Source organism: Osmerus mordax, chromosome 24 (assembly GCF_038355195.1).
Source record: "Osmerus mordax isolate fOsmMor3 chromosome 24, fOsmMor3.pri, whole genome shotgun sequence".
In the NCBI taxonomy this organism is placed as follows: Eukaryota; Metazoa; Chordata; class Actinopteri; order Osmeriformes; family Osmeridae; genus Osmerus; species Osmerus mordax.
This window is the reverse complement of record NC_090073.1, coordinates 1825371-1848962: the sequence shown is the minus strand read 5'-3', so window position 1 is coordinate 1848962 and position 23592 is coordinate 1825371. Positions and strand designations below refer to the sequence as shown.

Genomic DNA, 23592 nt, shown 5'->3' with positions numbered 1-23592 from the left:
TCCCTGCTCACAGCTGATCAATAAGCAATTCAGCTCATCGATCATTACTTAGACAGTGTGACTGTCTGCGCATGTTTGTGTGTGTGTGTAGGGGAGTGTATCTGAACTTCTGTCTGCTTTAAGATGATGCCCTCCTCGACCAGGATAAAGCTGTAACAACCCCTCCTGTGGACACAACATACCTTTCTGAGCACGGGCAGTGATCTCAAAGTATCTGACAGTGAACTGCTGGATGTTTAGCACCGCCTCCTGTGCCTTCATCTGCCAATCACAGTCCTCCTTCTTCAGACTTTCAATACGCCTAGGGCCTAAGTAGTCATTCTCCATGGAGATCTGGACACACACACAAACACACAGTGCAACAGGATCAAGAATGCACACCTTTAGGGTTCCTATGACTAGGAGACACACTGGCAAAAATGAGTTAATGACACAAAAAAGCCCTCATCAACCTAACGTAGAAACAAGCGCAGATCCGAGCGCAGACGTCATCTGACAGGGTTCACGTGTGATTCATGAACTGTTCTTATTGCGCCAATCACAGCATAAGAATCATCGGACATTGATCAATTTGGCTCTGATAAACGTGTCGCTGAATACAATTGTCATTTAAATATAATCCATTATCTGTATATTCTCTGATTAGAGGCCTCTATGAACCGCCTGCTGGAGGTGCGCCACCGTGGACGCGGGTTCAAATACCTTGTGGACTGGGAGGGTTATGGTCCAGAGGAGCGGTGCTGGGTGCCCCGTTCCCGTATATTCGACCCCTCTCTCATCCGGGACTTCCATCGCACCCACCTGGGTTGCTCTAGTGATGTTATGCTCGATACCGTGCTCACAAAGCGGCATCGACCTTTCGAAACAATTTGCACCGACACAAACGTGTCGAGCGTGGCTTCAAATGGGCAAAAACCACGTGATCATCTGTCGAAGTGTCGAAGTGACGTCACACGAGCAGCTGAGACAAACGGCGTTTTATTCAAACGCTTAAAAATATATTGATTTGCTGTGTTTATGATCTGACAGCATTGTTTGATTTTGAGCACAGGTTACATGGATTAGGGGTGAATGTTTGATTTTGCCAGAAGAGTCAGAGGTTTGGGATATTTAGTTTGAAGATTTGGTTTTGTGTTTACAATTTTAAGAAAAGGGGTGACTGTTTCAAGAAACGTGTTTTAACAATTGTGAAAAACTGTAACACACAGTTAGTGAAACCTGACACTCAAGGAGCAAAACAGCAGCCCAGATATGCACAACTATAAGCACATTCTCAGCCTCACACTATTTGCAAAATACTACACCCAGTGTTTTGCAAATCACTAAACACACTTGTATTTCTCATGCAGATAAACTATTTATTGGGTGTGCTCAAGCCTTTGGCTGCAGCTGGGTTACTCCTACGAACAAATGCTTCGTAACTGAAAATGTTTAACTTTTAATTGACAATATTGAACACAGATGTTAAGAAACTTGTCTTTACTCTAAATATCTTCTCCGTTTTCAATTTGAAGCAGTAAATCTAACACAGTAGGAAATCTCCCACGACATCCGCTGGCTCCGCTTTGACTAATAAATATGTTTTCTCAGTCCACCTCACTTCATTAGACGAGCTAATTTTCGAGCACTTTCAATACAAGATACAGGCAGTTAGTGTTGATGAAATATACATAATTATGTGGGCAATGTAGAACAGCACACAGATTCGAAATATGATCTTTTGGACTTAAATCAGAACTCAGAAATTGTGCTTAAGCAATTGGAAAAAACTGTATTAGGATTCCTGATTTTGTGCACAGGTTGATTGTTATTGGGTGTGCTCAAGCCTTCGGCGAGAGCACAACCTTTGTTCTCTCACATATATATTATTGGGTGTGCTCAAGCCTTCGGCGAGAGCACAACCTTTGTTCTCTCACATATATATTATTATTATTATTTTTATTTCTTTTTGCCCCCCTAAAACTCAGTAAATACTTGGCCTACATAGACAACGTAGGTGTCAAAAGTTTCGTCTTGGTAGCGATTGAGTTGCTTCTATTGGAATTTACGTTCCGTTGCATGGTTTAAGCTTAAATTAAGTTTTTGTGGCGAAAAGTGAAGCTAACGGTGGCTAATTTGCTAGCCACAGTCACTGACGTTACTAACGTCACTGCGTCACTAACGTCACGAAAACACGCGTGACTACCTTTGCCAGAACATTCGTTTAGCATCTGTTAACTTGGGGGATAGCTAGGCTAACTATAGCTTTACTGCAAGGCAGCTGCAGAAACGCCACAAGAAAAGAGGCCAGGGTGATAACTATTTACTCATTTTACTTTGTGATATGACACACAATTGTGATGTGTAATGTACAATATAAGCTGATATTATTAAGGAAGTACATCTACTTTCGGAAACAGTAGTCTACTATTTCACTGAAGTATTAGCATCATGACATTAGCCTGTGTTTCCCGGGCAACACATACTACAGTGGTCTATGATGTAGCGTTATCTGTTTTCAATCGTTAAAATAAACATTCCTCACATATACATTTTCGTTGTAGGATTTATTCTGACATTAGAAACCGATTTGTTGGTGAAATTACCATTACCTGTGGTTTCAAACCAGTGTAGCTCACTGCAACGCTGTAGCTTACGCGAGACACACTACAAAAACATCTAGCTACAGTACACAGCTGTTTAGGAAGTCAAACGGCGACAGAAAATGTTCGGCACTCCCCTTACTTAAATCAAAAGTCTATCTAACTACTAACCTGAACTTCATTGCCACAGCCTAAACGTTGTCAATCTGTTCATGAAAATAATTAATTTCAGCCTAAACCGTACAACGGAACGTTAAATCCAATTCAACCAACGCAATCGCTACCAAGACGAACACAGCAGTAGCCTAGTACTGTACCGTAGTAGTACAATTTACCGGGGCAGCTTCTCAACACAGGGCTATATCGCATTTTGCGTTGTTACTGACAATGATCGCTACCAGTGAGCTTTTTATGAATGAGCAATTTTCCACTAAATAAATGTCAAGCTTATTTACGTTTTGGGGGGCATATTTTCAGTTAGCAGATGGTACCGTTTGAATTGCGATTCCATCTTCTACTGCCGGGTAACGTCGTAGAATAATCTTCAAAGGGGTTGTTTATTCATGAATGAATGCAATATGAGTAGGCTAAATGCCTGAAAATATCATGAGAAGAGAAAAACTTAAAATGACGTTTAAATCATAGAGATTATGTCAATTTTTACACCGGTCTGCAATAATGTCACGAAAACACGCGTGACTACCTTTGGCAGAACATTCGTTTGGCATCTGTTAACTTGGGGGATAGCTAGGCTAACTATAGCTTTACTGCAAGGCAGCTGCAGAAACGCCACAAACAAAGAGGCCAGGGTGATAAATATTTACTCATTTTACTTTGTGATATGACACACAATTGTGATGTGTAATGTACAATATAAGCTGATATTATTAAGGAAGTACATCTACTTTCGGAAACAGTAGTCTACTATTTCACTGACATATTAGCATCATGACATTAGCCTGTGTTGCCCGGGCAACACATACTACAGTGGTCTATGATGTATCTGTTTTCAATCGTTAAAATAAACATTCCTCACATATACATTTTCGTTGTAGGATTTATTCTGACATTAGTAAACGATTTGTTGGTGAAATTACCATTACCTGTGGTTTCAAACCAGTGTAGCTCACTGCAACGCTGTAGCCTACTGTACCCGAGACACTAGTGTGAGTAGCTAACAACAACTCCTCAGCTGTTTAAGTCAAACGGCAACAGAACATGTTCGGCACTCCCCTTACTCAAAAGTCTTTCAGTAGGGAAACTATCTGACTACTAACCTGAACTTCATTGCCACAGCCTAAACTTTGTCAATCTGTTCATGAAAATAATTAATTTCAGCCTAAACCGTACAACGGAACGTTTAATCGAATTCAACCAACGCAATCGCTATCAAGACGAACACAGCAGTAGTCTACTAGTAGTACTGTACTGTAGTAGTAGAATTTACCGGGCAGCTTCTCCACACAGGGCTATATCGCATTTTGAGTTGTTACTGACAATGATCGCTACCAGTGAGCTTTTTATGAATGAGCTATTTTCCACTAAATAAATGTCAAGCTTATTTACGTTTTTGGGGGCATATTTTCAGTTAGCAGATGGTACTGTTTGAATCGCGATTCTATCTTCTGCCGGTAAAGTCGTAGAATAATCTTCAAAGGGGGTTCTTTATTAATGAATGAATGCAATATGAGTAGGCTAAATGCCTGAAAATATCACGAGAAGGGACAACTTAAAAGGACGTTTAAGTCATAGAGATTAGGTCCATTTGTACACCGGTCTGCCAAATGTATTCGTTTTGATTCAGCCTGTCAGCTGCCTCTTGCAGGGGAAATGAGAAGACGTCATATTTCATTCTACACTTCACTCGTATTTTGAGTTGTAAATGAGCAGCAAAAAAAAGATGCTTTTAAATCTATGTAATCTTTATAAATAATAAGTAGGCCCGATGCATTTTTATATAAAATATACAGACCCCTGTGCAACCGACGCAAGCAAGCACACCCTACAATTTCCCCAGAAATTGTATCCTCTCTAGTTGGGTGTGCTCAAGCCTTCGGCGAGAGCACAACCTTTGTTCTCTCACATATATATTATTATTATTATTTTTATTTCTTTTTGCCCCCCTAAAACTCAGTAAATACTTGGCCTACATAGACAACGTAGGTGTCAAAAGTTTCGTCTTGGTAGCGATTGAGTTGCTTCTATTGGAATTTACGTTCCGTTGCATGGTTTAAGCTTAAATTAAGTTTTTGTGGCGAAAAGTGAAGCTAACGGTGGCTAATTTGCTAGCCACAGTCACTGACGTTACTAACGTCACTGCGTCACTAACGTCACGAAAACACGCGTGACTACCTTTGCCAGAACATTCGTTTAGCATCTGTTAACTTGGGGGATAGCTAGGCTAACTATAGCTTTACTGCAAGGCAGCTGCAGAAACGCCACAAGAAAAGAGGCCAGGGTGATAACTATTTACTCATTTTACTTTGTGATATGACACACAATTGTGATGTGTAATGTACAATATAAGCTGATATTATTAAGGAAGTACATCTACTTTCGGAAACAGTAGTCTACTATTTCACTGAAGTATTAGCATCATGACATTAGCCTGTGTTTCCCGGGCAACACATACTACAGTGGTCTATGATGTAGCGTTATCTGTTTTCAATCGTTAAAATAAACATTCCTCACATATACATTTTCGTTGTAGGATTTATTCTGACATTAGAAACCGATTTGTTGGTGAAATTACCATTACCTGTGGTTTCAAACCAGTGTAGCTCACTGCAACGCTGTAGCTTACGCGAGACACACTACAAAAACATCTAGCTACAGTACACAGCTGTTTAGGAAGTCAAACGGCGACAGAAAATGTTCGGCACTCCCCTTACTTAAATCAAAAGTCTATCTAACTACTAACCTGAACTTCATTGCCACAGCCTAAACGTTGTCAATCTGTTCATGAAAATAATTAATTTCAGCCTAAACCGTACAACGGAACGTTAAATCCAATTCAACCAACGCAATCGCTACCAAGACGAACACAGCAGTAGCCTAGTACTGTACCGTAGTAGTACAATTTACCGGGGCAGCTTCTCAACACAGGGCTATATCGCATTTTGCGTTGTTACTGACAATGATCGCTACCAGTGAGCTTTTTATGAATGAGCAATTTTCCACTAAATAAATGTCAAGCTTATTTACGTTTTGGGGGGCATATTTTCAGTTAGCAGATGGTACCGTTTGAATTGCGATTCCATCTTCTACTGCCGGGTAACGTCGTAGAATAATCTTCAAAGGGGTTGTTTATTCATGAATGAATGCAATATGAGTAGGCTAAATGCCTGAAAATATCATGAGAAGAGAAAAACTTAAAATGACGTTTAAATCATAGAGATTATGTCAATTTTTACACCGGTCTGCAATAATGTCACGAAAACACGCGTGACTACCTTTGGCAGAACATTCGTTTGGCATCTGTTAACTTGGGGGATAGCTAGGCTAACTATAGCTTTACTGCAAGGCAGCTGCAGAAACGCCACAAACAAAGAGGCCAGGGTGATAAATATTTACTCATTTTACTTTGTGATATGACACACAATTGTGATGTGTAATGTACAATATAAGCTGATATTATTAAGGAAGTACATCTACTTTCGGAAACAGTAGTCTACTATTTCACTGACATATTAGCATCATGACATTAGCCTGTGTTGCCCGGGCAACACATACTACAGTGGTCTATGATGTATCTGTTTTCAATCGTTAAAATAAACATTCCTCACATATACATTTTCGTTGTAGGATTTATTCTGACATTAGTAAACGATTTGTTGGTGAAATTACCATTACCTGTGGTTTCAAACCAGTGTAGCTCACTGCAACGCTGTAGCCTACTGTACCCGAGACACTAGTGTGAGTAGCTAACAACAACTCCTCAGCTGTTTAAGTCAAACGGCAACAGAACATGTTCGGCACTCCCCTTACTCAAAAGTCTTTCAGTAGGGAAACTATCTGACTACTAACCTGAACTTCATTGCCACAGCCTAAACTTTGTCAATCTGTTCATGAAAATAATTAATTTCAGCCTAAACCGTACAACGGAACGTTTAATCGAATTCAACCAACGCAATCGCTATCAAGACGAACACAGCAGTAGTCTACTAGTAGTACTGTACTGTAGTAGTAGAATTTACCGGGCAGCTTCTCCACACAGGGCTATATCGCATTTTGAGTTGTTACTGACAATGATCGCTACCAGTGAGCTTTTTATGAATGAGCTATTTTCCACTAAATAAATGTCAAGCTTATTTACGTTTTTGGGGGCATATTTTCAGTTAGCAGATGGTACTGTTTGAATCGCGATTCTATCTTCTGCCGGTAAAGTCGTAGAATAATCTTCAAAGGGGGTTCTTTATTAATGAATGAATGCAATATGAGTAGGCTAAATGCCTGAAAATATCACGAGAAGGGACAACTTAAAAGGACGTTTAAGTCATAGAGATTAGGTCCATTTGTACACCGGTCTGCCAAATGTATTCGTTTTGATTCAGCCTGTCAGCTGCCTCTTGCAGGGGAAATGAGAAGACGTCATATTTCATTCTACACTTCACTCGTATTTTGAGTTGTAAATGAGCAGCAAAAAAAAGATGCTTTTAAATCTATGTAATCTTTATAAATAATAAGTAGGCCCGATGCATTTTTATATAAAATATACAGACCCCTGTGCAACCGACGCAAGCAAGCACACCCTACAATTTCCCCAGAAATTGTATCCTCTCTAGTTATTATTATTATTTTTATTTCTTTTTGCCCCCCTAAAACTCAGTAAATACTTGGCCTACATAGACAACGTAGGTGTCAAAAGTTTCGTCTTGGTAGCGATTGAGTTGCTTCTATTGGAATTTACGTTCCGTTGCATGGTTTAAGCGTAAGTTAAGTTTTTGTGGCGAAAAGTGAAGCTAACGGTGGCTAATTTGCTAGCCACAGTCACTGACGTTACTAACGTCACTGCGTCACTAACGTCACGAAAACACGCGTGACTACCTTTGCCAGAACATTCGTTTCACATCTGTTAACTTGGGGGATAGCTAGGCTAACTATAGCTTTACTGCAAGGCAGCTGCAGAAACGCCACAAGAAAAGAGGCCAGGGTGATAACTATTTACTCATTTTACTTTGTGATATGACACACAATTGTGATGTGTAATGTACAATATAAGATGATATTATTAAGGAAGTACATCTACTTTCGGAAACAGTAGTCTACTATTTCACTGAAGTATTAGCATCATTACATTAGCCTGTGTTTCCCGGGCAACACATACTACAGTGGTCTATGATGTAGCGTTATCTGTTTTCAATCGTTAAAATAAACATTCCTCACATATACATTTTCGTTGTAGGATTTATTCTGACATTAGAAAACGATTTGTTGGTGAAATTACCATTACCTGTGGTTTCAAACCAGTGTAGCTCACTGCAACGCTGTAGCTTACGCGAGACACACTACAAAAACATCTAGCTACAGTACACAGCTGTTTAGGAAGTCAAACGGCGACAGAAAATGTTCGGCACTCCCCTTACTTAAATCAAAAGTCTATCTAACTACTAACCTGAACTTCATTGCCACAGCCTAAACGTTGTCAATCTGTTCATGAAAATAATTAATTTCAGCCTAAACCGTACAACGGAACGTTAAATCCAATTCAACCAACGCAATCGCTACCAAGACGAACACAGCAGTAGCCTAGTACTGTACCGTAGTAGTACAATTTACCGGGGCAGCTTCTCAACACAGGGTTATATCGCATTTTGCGTTGTTACTGACAATGATCGCTACCAGTGAGCTTTTTATGAATGAGCAATTTTCCACTAAATAAATGTCAAGCTTATTTACGTTTTGGGGGGCATATTTTCAGTTAGCAGATGGTACCGTTTGAATTGCGATTCCATCTTCTACTGCCGGGTAACGTCTTAGAATAATCTTCAAAGGGGTTGTTTATTCATGAATGAATGCAATATGAGTAGGCTAAATGCCTGAAAATATCATGAGAAGAGAAAAACTTAAAATGACGTTTAAATCATAGAGATTAGGTCAATTTTTACACCGGTCTGCAATAATGTCACGAAAACACGCGTGACTACCTTTGGCAGAACATTCGTTTGGCATCTGTTAACTTGGGGGATAGCTAGGCTAACTATAGCTTTACTGCAAGGCAGCTGCAGAAACGCCACAAACAAAGAGGCCAGGGTGATAAATATTTACTCATTTTACTTTGTGATATGACACACAATTGTGATGTGTAATGTACAATATAAGCTGATATTATTAAGGAAGTACATCTACTTTCGGAAACAGTAGTCTACTATTTCACTGACATATTAGCATCATGACATTAGCCTGTGTTGCCCGGGCAACACATACTACAGTGGTCTATGATGTATCTGTTTTCAATCGTTAAAATAAACATTCCTCACATATACATTTTCGTTGTAGGATTTATTCTGACATTAGTAAACGATTTGTTGGTGAAATTACCATTACCTGTGGTTTCAAACCAGTGTAGCTCACTGCAACGCTGTAGCCTACTGTACCCGAGACACTAGTGTGAGTAGCTAACAACAACTCCTCAGCTGTTTAAGTCAAACGGCAACAGAACATGTTCGGCACTCCCCTTACTCAAAAGTCTTTCAGTAGGGAAACTATCTGACTACTAACCTGAACTTCATTGCCACAGCCTAAACTTTGTCAATCTGTTCATGAAAATAATTAATTTCAGCCTAAACCGTACAACGGAACGTTTAATCGAATTCAACCAACGCAATCGCTATCAAGACGAACACAGCAGTAGTCTACTAGTAGTACTGTACTGTAGTAGTAGAATTTACCGGGCAGCTTCTCCACACAGGGCTATATCGCATTTTGAGTTGTTACTGACAATGATCGCTACCAGTGAGCTTTTTATGAATGAGCTATTTTCCACTAAATAAATGTCAAGCTTATTTACGTTTTTGGGGGCATATTTTCAGTTAGCAGATGGTACTGTTTGAATCGCGATTCTATCTTCTGCCGGTAAAGTCGTAGAATAATCTTCAAAGGGGGTTCTTTATTAATGAATGAATGCAATATGAGTAGGCTAAATGCCTGAAAATATCACGAGAAGGGACAACTTAAAAGGACGTTTAAGTCATAGAGATTAGGTCCATTTGTACACCGGTCTGCCAAATGTATTCGTTTTGATTCAGCCTGTCAGCTGCCTCTTGCAGGGGAAATGAGAAGACGTCATATTTCATTCTACACTTCACTCGTATTTTGAGTTGTAAATGAGCAGCAAAAAAAAGATGCTTTTAAATCTATGTAATCTTTATAAATAATAAGTAGGCCCGATGCATTTTTATATAAAATATACAGACCCCTGTGCAACCGACGCAAGCAAGCACACCCTACAATTTCCCCAGAAATTGTATCCTCTCTAGTTATTATTATTATTTTTATTTCTTTTTGCCCCCCTAAAACTCAGTAAATACTTGGCCTACATAGACAACGTAGGTGTCAAAAGTTTCGTCTTGGTAGCGATTGAGTTGCTTCTATTGGAATTTACGTTCCGTTGCATGGTTTAAGCGTAAGTTAAGTTTTTGTGGCGAAAAGTGAAGCTAACGGTGGCTAATTTGCTAGCCACAGTCACTGACGTTACTAACGTCACTGCGTCACTAACGTCACGAAAACACGCGTGACTACCTTTGCCAGAACATTCGTTTCACATCTGTTAACTTGGGGGATAGCTAGGCTAACTATAGCTTTACTGCAAGGCAGCTGCAGAAACGCCACAAGAAAAGAGGCCAGGGTGATAACTATTTACTCATTTTACTTTGTGATATGACACACAATTGTGATGTGTAATGTACAATATAAGATGATATTATTAAGGAAGTACATCTACTTTCGGAAACAGTAGTCTACTATTTCACTGAAGTATTAGCATCATTACATTAGCCTGTGTTTCCCGGGCAACACATACTACAGTGGTCTATGATGTAGCGTTATCTGTTTTCAATCGTTAAAATAAACATTCCTCACATATACATTTTCGTTGTAGGATTTATTCTGACATTAGAAAACGATTTGTTGGTGAAATTACCATTACCTGTGGTTTCAAACCAGTGTAGCTCACTGCAACGCTGTAGCTTACGCGAGACACACTACAAAAACATCTAGCTACAGTACACAGCTGTTTAGGAAGTCAAACGGCGACAGAAAATGTTCGGCACTCCCCTTACTTAAATCAAAAGTCTATCTAACTACTAACCTGAACTTCATTGCCACAGCCTAAACGTTGTCAATCTGTTCATGAAAATAATTAATTTCAGCCTAAACCGTACAACGGAACGTTAAATCCAATTCAACCAACGCAATCGCTACCAAGACGAACACAGCAGTAGCCTAGTACTGTACCGTAGTAGTACAATTTACCGGGGCAGCTTCTCAACACAGGGTTATATCGCATTTTGCGTTGTTACTGACAATGATCGCTACCAGTGAGCTTTTTATGAATGAGCAATTTTCCACTAAATAAATGTCAAGCTTATTTACGTTTTGGGGGGCATATTTTCAGTTAGCAGATGGTACCGTTTGAATTGCGATTCCATCTTCTACTGCCGGGTAACGTCTTAGAATAATCTTCAAAGGGGTTGTTTATTCATGAATGAATGCAATATGAGTAGGCTAAATGCCTGAAAATATCATGAGAAGAGAAAAACTTAAAATGACGTTTAAATCATAGAGATTAGGTCAATTTTTACACCGGTCTGCAATAATGTCACGAAAACACGCGTGACTACCTTTGGCAGAACATTCGTTTGGCATCTGTTAACTTGGGGGATAGCTAGGCTAACTATAGCTTTACTGCAAGGCAGCTGCAGAAACGCCACAAACAAAGAGGCCAGGGTGATAAATATTTACTCATTTTACTTTGTGATATGACACACAATTGTGATGTGTAATGTACAATATAAGCTGATATTATTAAGGAAGTACATCTACTTTCGGAAACAGTAGTCTACTATTTCACTGACATATTAGCATCATGACATTAGCCTGTGTTGCCCGGGCAACACATACTACAGTGGTCTATGATGTATCTGTTTTCAATCGTTAAAATAAACATTCCTCACATATACATTTTCGTTGTAGGATTTATTCTGACATTAGTAAACGATTTGTTGGTGAAATTACCATTACCTGTGGTTTCAAACCAGTGTAGCTCACTGCAACGCTGTAGCCTACTGTACCCGAGACACTAGTGTGAGTAGCTAACAACAACTCCTCAGCTGTTTAAGTCAAACGGCAACAGAACATGTTCGGCACTCCCCTTACTCAAAAGTCTTTCAGTAGGGAAACTATCTGACTACTAACCTGAACTTCATTGCCACAGCCTAAACTTTGTCAATCTGTTCATGAAAATAATTAATTTCAGCCTAAACCGTACAACGGAACGTTTAATCGAATTCAACCAACGCAATCGCTATCAAGACGAACACAGCAGTAGTCTACTAGTAGTACTGTACTGTAGTAGTAGAATTTACCGGGCAGCTTCTCCACACAGGGCTATATCGCATTTTGAGTTGTTACTGACAATGATCGCTACCAGTGAGCTTTTTATGAATGAGCTATTTTCCACTAAATAAATGTCAAGCTTATTTACGTTTTTGGGGGCATATTTTCAGTTAGCAGATGGTACTGTTTGAATCGCGATTCTATCTTCTGCCGGTAAAGTCGTAGAATAATCTTCAAAGGGGGTTCTTTATTAATGAATGAATGCAATATGAGTAGGCTAAATGCCTGAAAATATCACGAGAAGGGACAACTTAAAAGGACGTTTAAGTCATAGAGATTAGGTCCATTTGTACACCGGTCTGCCAAATGTATTCGTTTTGATTCAGCCTGTCAGCTGCCTCTTGCAGGGGAAATGAGAAGACGTCATATTTCATTCTACACTTCACTCGTATTTTGAGTTGTAAATGAGCAGCAAAAAAAAGATGCTTTTAAATCTATGTAATCTTTATAAATAATAAGTAGGCCCGATGCATTTTTATATAAAATATACAGACCCCTGTGCAACCGACGCAAGCAAGCACACCCTACAATTTCCCCAGAAATTGTATCCTCTCTAGTTATTATTATTATTTTTATTTCTTTTTGCCCCCCTAAAACTCAGTAAATACTTGGCCTACATAGACAACGTAGGTGTCAAAAGTTTCGTCTTGGTAGCGATTGAGTTGCTTCTATTGGAATTTACGTTCCGTTGCATGGTTTAAGCGTAAGTTAAGTTTTTGTGGCGAAAAGTGAAGCTAACGGTGGCTAATTTGCTAGCCACAGTCACTGACGTTACTAACGTCACTGCGTCACTAACGTCACGAAAACACGCGTGACTACCTTTGCCAGAACATTCGTTTCACATCTGTTAACTTGGGGGATAGCTAGGCTAACTATAGCTTTACTGCAAGGCAGCTGCAGAAACGCCACAAGAAAAGAGGCCAGGGTGATAACTATTTACTCATTTTACTTTGTGATATGACACACAATTGTGATGTGTAATGTACAATATAAGATGATATTATTAAGGAAGTACATCTACTTTCGGAAACAGTAGTCTACTATTTCACTGAAGTATTAGCATCATTACATTAGCCTGTGTTTCCCGGGCAACACATACTACAGTGGTCTATGATGTAGCGTTATCTGTTTTCAATCGTTAAAATAAACATTCCTCACATATACATTTTCGTTGTAGGATTTATTCTGACATTAGAAAACGATTTGTTGGTGAAATTACCATTACCTGTGGTTTCAAACCAGTGTAGCTCACTGCAACGCTGTAGCTTACGCGAGACACACTACAAAAACATCTAGCTACAGTACACAGCTGTTTAGGAAGTCAAACGGCGACAGAAAATGTTCGGCACTCCCCTTACTTAAATCAAAAGTCTATCTAACTACTAACCTGAACTTCATTGCCACAGCCTAAACGTTGTCAATCTGTTCATGAAAATAATTAATTTCAGCCTAAACCGTACAACGGAACGTTAAATCCAATTCAACCAACGCAATCGCTACCAAGACGAACACAGCAGTAGCCTAGTACTGTACCGTAGTAGTACAATTTACCGGGGCAGCTTCTCAACACAGGGTTATATCGCATTTTGCGTTGTTACTGACAATGATCGCTACCAGTGAGCTTTTTATGAATGAGCAATTTTCCACTAAATAAATGTCAAGCTTATTTACGTTTTGGGGGGCATATTTTCAGTTAGCAGATGGTACCGTTTGAATTGCGATTCCATCTTCTACTGCCGGGTAACGTCTTAGAATAATCTTCAAAGGGGTTGTTTATTCATGAATGAATGCAATATGAGTAGGCTAAATGCCTGAAAATATCATGAGAAGAGAAAAACTTAAAATGACGTTTAAATCATAGAGATTAGGTCAATTTTTACACCGGTCTGCAATAATGTCACGAAAACACGCGTGACTACCTTTGGCAGAACATTCGTTTGGCATCTGTTAACTTGGGGGATAGCTAGGCTAACTATAGCTTTACTGCAAGGCAGCTGCAGAAACGCCACAAGCAAAGAGGCCAGGGTGATAAATATTTACTCATTTTTTTACTTTGTGATATGACACACAATTGTGATGTGTAATGTACAATATAAGCTGATATTATTAAGGAAGTACATCTACTTTCGGAAACAGTAGTCTACTATTTCACTGACATATTAGCATCATGACATTAGCCTGTGTTGCCCGGGCAACACATACTACAGTGGTCTATGATGTATCTGTTTTCAATCGTTAAAACAAACATTCCTCACATATACATTTTCGTTGTAGGATTTATTCTGACATTAGTAAACGATTTGTTGCTGAAATTACCATTACCTGTGGTTTCAAACCAGTGTAGCTCACTGCAACGCTGTAGCCTACTGTACCCGAGACACTAGTGTGAGTAGCTAACAACAACTCCTCAGCTGTTTAAGTCAAACGGCAACAGAACATGTTCGGCACTCCCCTTACTCAAAAGTCTTTCAGTAGGGAAACTATCTGACTACTAACCTGAACTTCATTGCCACAGCCTAAACTTTGTCAATCTGTTCATGAAAATAATTAATTTCAGCCTAAACCGTACAACTGAACGTTTAATCGAATTCAACCAACGCAATCGCTATCAAGACTAACACAGCAGTAGTCTAGTACTGTACTGTAGTAGTAGAATTTACCGGGGCAGCTTCTCCACACAGGGCTATATCGCATTTTGAGTTGTTACTGACAATGATCGCTACCAGTGAGCTTTTTATGAATGAGCTATTTTCCACTAAATAAATGTCAAGCTTATTTACGTTTTTGGGGGCATATTTTCAGTTAGCAGATGGTACTGTTTGAATCGCGATTCTATCTTCTGCCGGTAAAGTCGTAGAATAATCTTCAAAGGGGGTTCTTTGTTAATGAATGAATGCAATATGAGTAGGCTAAATGCCTGAAAATATCACGAGAAGGGACAACTTAAAAGGACGTTTAAGTCATAGAGATTAGGTCCATTTGTACACCGGTCTGCCAAATGTATTCGTTTTGATTCAGCCTGTCAGCTGCCTCTTGCAGGGGAAATGAGAAGACATCATATTTCATTCTACACTTCACTCGTATTTTGAGTTGTAAATGAGCAGCAAAAAAAAGATGCTTTTAAATCTATGTAATCTTTATAAATAATAAGTAGGCCCGATGCATTTTTATATAAAATATACAGACCCCTGTGCAACCGACGCAAGCAAGCACACCCTACAATTTCCCCAGAAATTGTACCCTCTCTAGTTGAGGTTATTCTTTGATTTTGTCAGAAATGTTAGGGGTTTTGTGAATGTAGTTTGAAGATTTGGTTTTGTGTTTAAAGTTTTGAGAAAATGGGTGGATTCACGAAATGTGTCTTAGCAGTTGTGAAAAACGGTATTAATGTATGAGTGACTGAAATGCTATGGTGTAATGGTAACACTGGACTGGGACTAGTTATCCAAGTTCAAATCTTTGTTAGACGTTACATTTTAGTCTTAGGTCTAAATCAATATACTTTAGTTTGGAGAAAATGTTATCACACTATACCAGCTGAAGATTTGGAGTGTAATTTCTCTTTTACAATGGTCTCTGGGTTTACGAGTACAGTGTGGAATGGGTGTGACAGAATGATGCGGATGATTATGAGAGAGGAGAGGAAACAAGGAGACAGGACCTTGTCGACAAATAGATGCACCTTGCGCACGCGCACATACACATGAAGTCCATTGAGACACCTTACGATTTCAAACAATCAGAAGCGTCAAATCGTGTTAGTTCAGTGTGTCTGTGTGTGTTACCTTGATCTGTTGCCTGCGCAGCATGGCCAGCTCCCTCATGTCTCTGAAGGGCTGCAGCAGGTACTGGTACAGCTGTGTTGCAGCCTCCAGCAGAGCGTCATAAGCCTGGTCCTCCTCCTTGTACACCTGCAGTAGCTCCACCATGCTCTCCAAACCCCGGTGCTGCTCCAGCAGCTGCACACATTTCAATTTACGTTTAGTCATTCAGCAGACGCTTTTATCCAAAGCGACTTACAAGAGAGAGTTTTACAAAAAGGGCACAGGTCAAGGATCATCGAAACATTGCGGGTAGCCAAAACATGAAGCATACATTGTGTAAAGCAAAGAAGTGCCAATGGGTAGAACCAGAAGAGCACACACACACATACACACAGACGTCATTGTGTCGCTCATCCTTAATGCTTTCTCCCTCATGTACCTACTCTGGGGATCAAACTAGGGTCTTCTGACTCACACACACAATGACCACCTTCCATAACCACCACTTGAACCAGATACACCACCAGAAAGCTAGCAATTCCATGGTGGGTAGTATTTTTTACTGAAGAGTGAGTTTAACCAGTCAGTATCGACCAATCAAACAATCAAACTTTAATAATACGTAAACATACATAGATCATACAACAAATGCAACTCCAAGTGCTAAACATGAAAAGTGGAAAGAGAAAGCATCTATTATTGCGCTGTGTTACAGTTTTGCCGATTGCTTACACACTAAAAGGGAATGCTTAGACAAAAGCATCAAAACCTTATATTTTGTGACCATGTTTTAAACAAAGGCACCAAAAGTACAAACACATATTCTGCTTTGCACTTGCAATTATGCAAGACACCGTTTGCAAAACACTACACACTGTTTAATACATGACACACTTCGTTCAAGAATTAAACCTCTTGCAATACTTGAGAAAACACTTCTATTCAAAATGCAAAACATACCCGAACCTGGCAACACTCATACACACCATTTCTTGACTTGAACCGAAACACTAACTATACACTTCTCATCCTTGATCTTCTGCTGTACAGTCATGGCCAAAAGTATTGGCAGTGACATACGTGTTTCTCAAAATTTGCTGCATCAGTTGTTGTGGTGTTGATTCACATTGTTTCTAGATTATTGTGCAGAGTGATCAGATGCATTTAAAATAAAAGCTTTATTGGCCCAAATAATTTACTTAATCACCAAAAACCACGTCGCTATTTTTATACAAAATGACCAGCTCACATTATTTGACTAATCATATCATCACATTGGAAAGTGTGAATGAGTAATAGTCAGGTGAAATCATATCATTCTGATTGGATTATAAGAGCAGACTGATTGCTATAATAGGAGGGAATCTTTGCATATATTGAATGTTTTTGCCAATAAACGCCTTTAAAATGCATGAAATGCTTATCACTGTTTTCCAGTATACCATAGACATGTTAAAAAATACTCTAAAATCACAAATTTCTGTTACTGCCAATACCTTTGGCCATGACTGTGCTTTCTTTATGCACTATTTGTACGTTGCTTTGGGAAAAGGAAAGAATAAAATGCAATGTAAAATGTATCGCTTCCTCCCTCATTTGCCAACACTGGTGTTCAAACTCGGGTTCTCTGACTTAATTACACAACCTTTCATAAACACCACTTTGGCTTGCTACATCACTGAAAAGCTAGCAATTTGATGGTGCAGGTGGGCGGTTATTACACTGAGGATTGAGTTTCACCAATTGAACTTGGTTACATGCACACATACAGACACACACACACAAACATATGACACAAAATCACATGCAAATATGTACTTGTGCTGTGGTTAGACCGTATTTACATGCCACCATAAGGTGCTGTTATAGCCATATCTCGAAGATATGAGTCCTAACTGCTAAACAAAGTGTCAGGGAAGACCACTAAGGCAGCACTTCCTGTCCAGGAGAGACAGCACAGCAGTACTGAATCATGTCAGAGAATCTGCTCTTGGAAATGACAGTGCTCCTTTGAGCTCCCTCAGCCAACAACAGAGGAAGACTGACAGCGACACACATGCCGAGATCTGTTTCTCTCCCATGCAGGCACACACACTTCTCCGGAACTACGGAGTGTTTGGCTTAAAGCCATACACATACTGTAAAGCTATAAATACCTCATTGCACAAAGTGTATTAGCTTTACAATTTGTTTTTACAGGTTTTATGTTGTAATTATTGGCTCTCTGAAATCCAAATCCAGTAATCAGCTTGGTAGGACCTGCATTTTGAATCTCAAATTAGCCTCTCTTGGCAATTCATTAGTAAAATAGATTTATTGGAAGGAGAAAACATTTTTTTTGTGTTTGTGAGAGAGGGTGCAGCATGTTAAAGGGGTCATTGATTGTGAAACCGATTTTACCTTGTCATAGTTGAATAACGACAGTTCGGTGGGTAAAATGGACATACAGTGAACCTCAAAGTCCATTGACACCTCTTTCCTATCTAAATCTCACAACTTGAAACTGCAGCTGTAAAACGATCAGTTTCGAAAAAGCATCACCTTTGTCACGCCCCAACATTTACATACAGACCAGCCCTCTGGTGTTCTGGCCCAGGATCTCAGACACTAGTTCAGCTGCGCGCTGCTCTGGGTACTTCCACGCGAACAACAAAGGAGAAAGTTTGAAAGTTTTTAAAGTATATTGAAAATGGACCATCGTAAATGCAGTGTTCCAGGCTGTACTGGGAATGCTGACACTTTTCATAATCTTCCCAAGGAACCAGACACTCGACGGGCATGGCTGATGTTTTTCGATGAGAAGATCCCTGTGAAGTTCGACACTAATTTATTCATTTGCTCGAACCATTTCACCAAAGAGAGTTTTGAATAAAAAGCTTGGACCAATAAAAGAAGAATTTGTTAAGCCGCTGTTGCTGAAAAAAGGTGATGTTCCAACCGTATGCTCATCACAAACACAAGCTGTAAGTATGATTTTGTCACTAACAGTTAGCCTATTAGCAATGCTAACATCTCCTGTATCTAGCATAGGTAGAATGCTAAATACGTTTCAAAACACATCAACATACCTTACTTAGCAAATGACTCTAGCTAGACTAGCTGTAGTCGGCATTAGAAGGGAAGCTTCCGAAAAAATTTCCAGAAAACGAATAGCAGTCTAGCCTATTGCTAACGCCTGTTTATATTATCTATTTGAAAGAACTGGAGAAAGGCAGGTGCTAGATACAGGATACGTTAGCATTGCTAATAACTGTTACCGACAAAATCATACTACAGCTTGCGGTTGTGATGAACATAAGGTCTAGGTCTATAATTTAGGGTCGAACTGCACAGGGATCTTCTACGCTACGGTATAAACAAACATCAGCCATGCCTGTCAAGAATGTGTGATGATTTAGCCTAGTTTATTGGGGCTAATGAATTATTTCATGTTCCTGTTGTTTTTGTTTAAAGTCTCCACCTTCGATTTTTCAGTGTGGCGTTTTTGCTCCGCAGCTTCTCTCGTTGAAAACCAACCAATCAGCGCGCAGCTCATCTATATATTCATGAGCATACCATAAAAGGAGAAAACGTTGCGTTTTCTCCTGTAACAACCAATGTTACATACCCTATTCGGAGACCATAAGGAACAGTGTGAAATACCCCCAAACCCAGTCAATGACCCCTTTAATCAATTACGTCTGAAAACCCTGCTGCTCCTGTTGCCCCTTGTGTCAGCATGTAACAGGAGCAGAAAAACTGTCCTGTGTGTGTGTGTGTGTGTGTGTGTGTGCGTGTGTGTGCGTGTGAGTTTGTGTGAGTATGTGTGAGTATGTGTGAGTATGTGTTTGTGTCTGGTGAAGCACTAGTACTATGTCTGGTCTGTTTGGTCTTTCATGTTACTAATTCACTCTCTAGTCCTAATCAATTGCGTTTCCCTGCCTCAGTATATTTCTCTCCACCTCTTTCTTGACCTTTGAACTGGGTGACCTCTCACCCTATCTGTGATGGGGTGGTCAGATGGCTGAGCGGTTAGGGAATCAGGCTATTAATCAGAAGGTTGGTCCTTGGCAGTGTTGGGGGTAACGCGTTATGTAATATAACGCGTATATTATTACTTAAGTGAGTAACAAAGTAATATAACGCGTTAGTTTTTGACATTGAGTAATAATATTACAGTAACTTATTTAAGTAACTTGTCCAAGTTACTGCATGAATTCAACAAAGGAGCCTGATACAGATTGTTGCCTAAACCTACTGTTTGCCTTTGATTCACGCTGCAGGCAGACAACAACAGCAATCATGGCCGCAGAACATGTTATGTTTTCGGGGTGGAAATATTCACACTATTTCGCTTTCATTGAAGATATAGGAAAAAACATTAAAGCAAACTGCAAACTGCGCCCCAACAAAATACTACCTACTGCCAAAAGCAGCACTTTAAACTTTAAACGAAGCTGGAAGCTAGCAAAAAATCCACTAAACTTTAAGAGAGATGGCGACCCGTTTCCACAAGTGGATGCTAACTTATAACGTATAACTTATTCACACAAATATATTATAATTTTTTTAATTTAAGCCTTCTTGATGTTTAAGATTGTTTGAAATAAACGTTCTTCTTTAAAGAAACACTATTTTGCGTCTGTAGGCTAGCCTACTGTGTCTAAAACGCGCTTGCAATTTTTTTACAAAGTCAAAATCGCTATTATTAAAAGTAGGCTAATAGTAAAAGTAATATAATAATTAATAATATTACTTTGTACAGAAAGTAATAATGTAACTTAATCACACTACTCTTACTGAACAATAATAAGTAATAACTAATATAGGCTATTAGTTTTTGGAGTAACTTCCCCCAACACTGGTCCTTGGGCAAGGCACTTCACCCTACTTGCCTAGGGGGGAATGTCCCTGTACTTACTGTAAGTCGCTCTGGATAAGAGCGTCTGCTAAATGACTAAATGTAAATGATGGGGTGATTAACATTGCTTATTGTAGGAATCTGGCTTCCTCATTCATCAGAAAGAAAACAGATCAGAAAGTGTTTTTTACCACAGTGGAAATCACGATATTTAGCATTTCTGTAATTTGTTTGCTTAGAATACGTTTTCTCTGTATTTTTAGGTCAAGTCTCCCGCCACGGCTCAGTCTGACTGCATGGAAAATGTAATGTTCTCAGTGTCAAAACAAGACAGTCCCTAAACAAGACAGCCAAAATTACGCAACATGCAACGTGCTGTGTCTCTCAGATGGCTGAGCGGTTAGGAAATCGGGCTATGAATCAGACGGTTGCCAGTTCGATTCCCGGCCATGCCATTAAAACGCCACTAAAATGTCTCTCCCACACTCAAAGAAAAACACTCTATAGCCTACTCCATGACACACTGGGAGGCGTGAACGTTAAGCAAGCTCTATGCAATGTGGCTAGTGCTAGATGTGTTGTAGGCTATGCTGCTAAGACACCCCAGAAGATGGGTCAGGTATAGCATCATCATTGTTCAAAGTCAGAAGAAGATCACACTTCATGATAATAAATTTTAAAAATTTATCAGATGTTTTCTTTTTTGCTGTAGCCAGGGGCGGATCTAGAGATTTTCATTCGGGGTGGCAATGGGGTGGCAGAAGGAAGTTGTTGGGTGGCCTCCTGGAGGCAAATCAAAATCCAAAGTAGGGGGGTACAGTACTCCCTATGGTAAATGATTAGGCTATAACATTGTAGTGTAAATTAAACAGTAACATTAATATTATTTATTGAAATGTTCTGTAATGTACAAATAATATTTTCCATGGGAAGATTGAGGTTCATGTTTTTTAATTGTAACTTGTTTCACTACATGTTCTTATGGTTCTTCCCTTTGGGCTTTTTTTCACAATGTATGCTTCATGTTTTGGCTACCCGCAATGTTTGGGGCTATCTCGTTGTTATGATCAGTGACCTATGCACTTTTGTAAAGCTCTCTCTTGGAAGTCGCTTTGGATAAAAGTGTCTGCTAAATGCATAAAAAAAACAACAACAAAAAAAGATTTTTTATTGGGGTGGCAGCTGCCACCCCTTGCCACCCCTTAGATCCGCCACTGGCTGTAGCCCTATCCAAAACATGCCGAACCGTGACACCACTGTCGAACTCAACTGTGAATTTTGTGAACCGTTACACCCTTATTAGGCAACGTCCTCACCTTGTGCAGGTGAGTTTTTGCGCGCTGTAGCGCCTCTTCGTATCCACTCTGTCGCAACTCACTCAGACTCTCGTAGTACTTTTCCGGGTCGTCGCTTTCCGTGAACAGAACCTGTGACAATATCTTCCAGCCGCACGTATCCAGTGCGTGGCCCAGATACACCTGTAACCGGTAACACAAGTCGTCCATCTCGGTCTGGGAGACCTCCGCCGGTCCAAATAACACAGTCCACATCCCGGCCAGTTCCTCCGGGAAAGGCGGAAGGCACGGCTCTAGGTCTGAGTTCACGGAACAAAGCTGTAAGTGGATAATTCGGAGGTCCTGGAAGGAGAAAAGTCCGGCCCAGCTGCAGTCCTCTCTGAACAGGCAGTCAAACTCATCCAGGCCCAAGGTATCGTTGTCTTGCGTTGAAGGGAGAGCGTCTATGTCAGGTTTCAACACCTCGAAATCAGGGCTCCTTGCCGGGAATGATGCGGTTTTACTGACCACAGGAGTTTTAGAGGGGCTTGATTTTTTCGCTGCCTTGGATGGCGACTTTGTTTTGGGAGTTGGCCCTTTACCAGCAGCGCAACTGACTTTGGCTTGGCTTTTGGGCGTTTTGTCCTTGACAGGACTTTTAAGAAATGTTGTATCCTCCTTAGCTCCGGGTGTCGCCGTATCAGTTAACGGATCCTTGCCTAATATAATGCTTTTTCTCTGAACCGTTCTATTGTGACAAGTGATAGCAAATCTTCCCTCGACTTCATTCCATGCTACAATGAAGACGAATTTGTGCTTTTCTTTTTCATCAAACGCATTGGGCCGTACGGCCACCCAGTCCGACTCCAAATTATCCTCCATTGCAAAGGACATTATTGTAACCAATAGCGTCCCGCGGCGACGAGACAAAATACCGAGACAAAATAAGCTTCAATGCGTGGAAACACCCACTTACAGAAAACCTGGACAATGTTTATAGTTGGGGAATTTAACTAAATTGTTAAAAACGAGAGTCATGCTACAAAGTTACTCCCTAAACTTGAGATGGAGTGCTATCACACTAAAGAAATAATTGGACACAGACATATTTTTGCAGCATAACCACCCTACATCCTCCTTTATGGATTCGGTGATTTTGCCCAGCGACTCTCTCTCTTTTCTCTCTGTTTCCTACCTGCTCTTTGTCGCCTAACTCTCCTTAACCAGCCACCAACCTTTCTTTTCACACAATTGTTCAGACAGTGCGAAACAATCAAATCGCCGCAGACATCGTCTGTTTACATTTGCAAAACGGCGACCTGCCCTAACTGTTTCCCGTTATTCCTTATTCCCTCGGTCGCAGCCCTCATCCTATAAAGCAGCATCCGGTAGAATTTCGAATCCAAACGAAAACATTGTGAAGAAGCATCGCTACACGGCAGCACTGATTCATGCGTTTTATAATGCAGATGCGCTCCTCTACATCATCCGAACCATGTTTTTTATGTTTGTGTGCC

General features: G+C 40.0%; 1 protein-coding gene across 1 annotated transcript in view; it reads right to left on the bottom strand.

Annotated features, from left to right (window-relative positions):
* LOC136932837 (junction-mediating and -regulatory protein-like) overlaps positions 1-22969 on the bottom strand; it is a 29761-nt gene extending 6792 nt beyond the window's left edge. Inside the window, exons 1-4 of the mRNA XM_067228122.1 lie at positions 22678-22969; positions 22118-22518; positions 15983-16156; positions 183-333 (exon numbers count right to left, since the gene is read on the bottom strand). Coding sequence (XP_067084223.1) covers positions 183-333; positions 15983-16156; positions 22118-22518; positions 22678-22969 — 1018 coding nt within the window. The remainder of the gene's footprint in view (positions 1-182; positions 334-15982; positions 16157-22117; positions 22519-22677) is intronic.
* Positions 22970-23592: the final 623 nt, after the last annotated feature.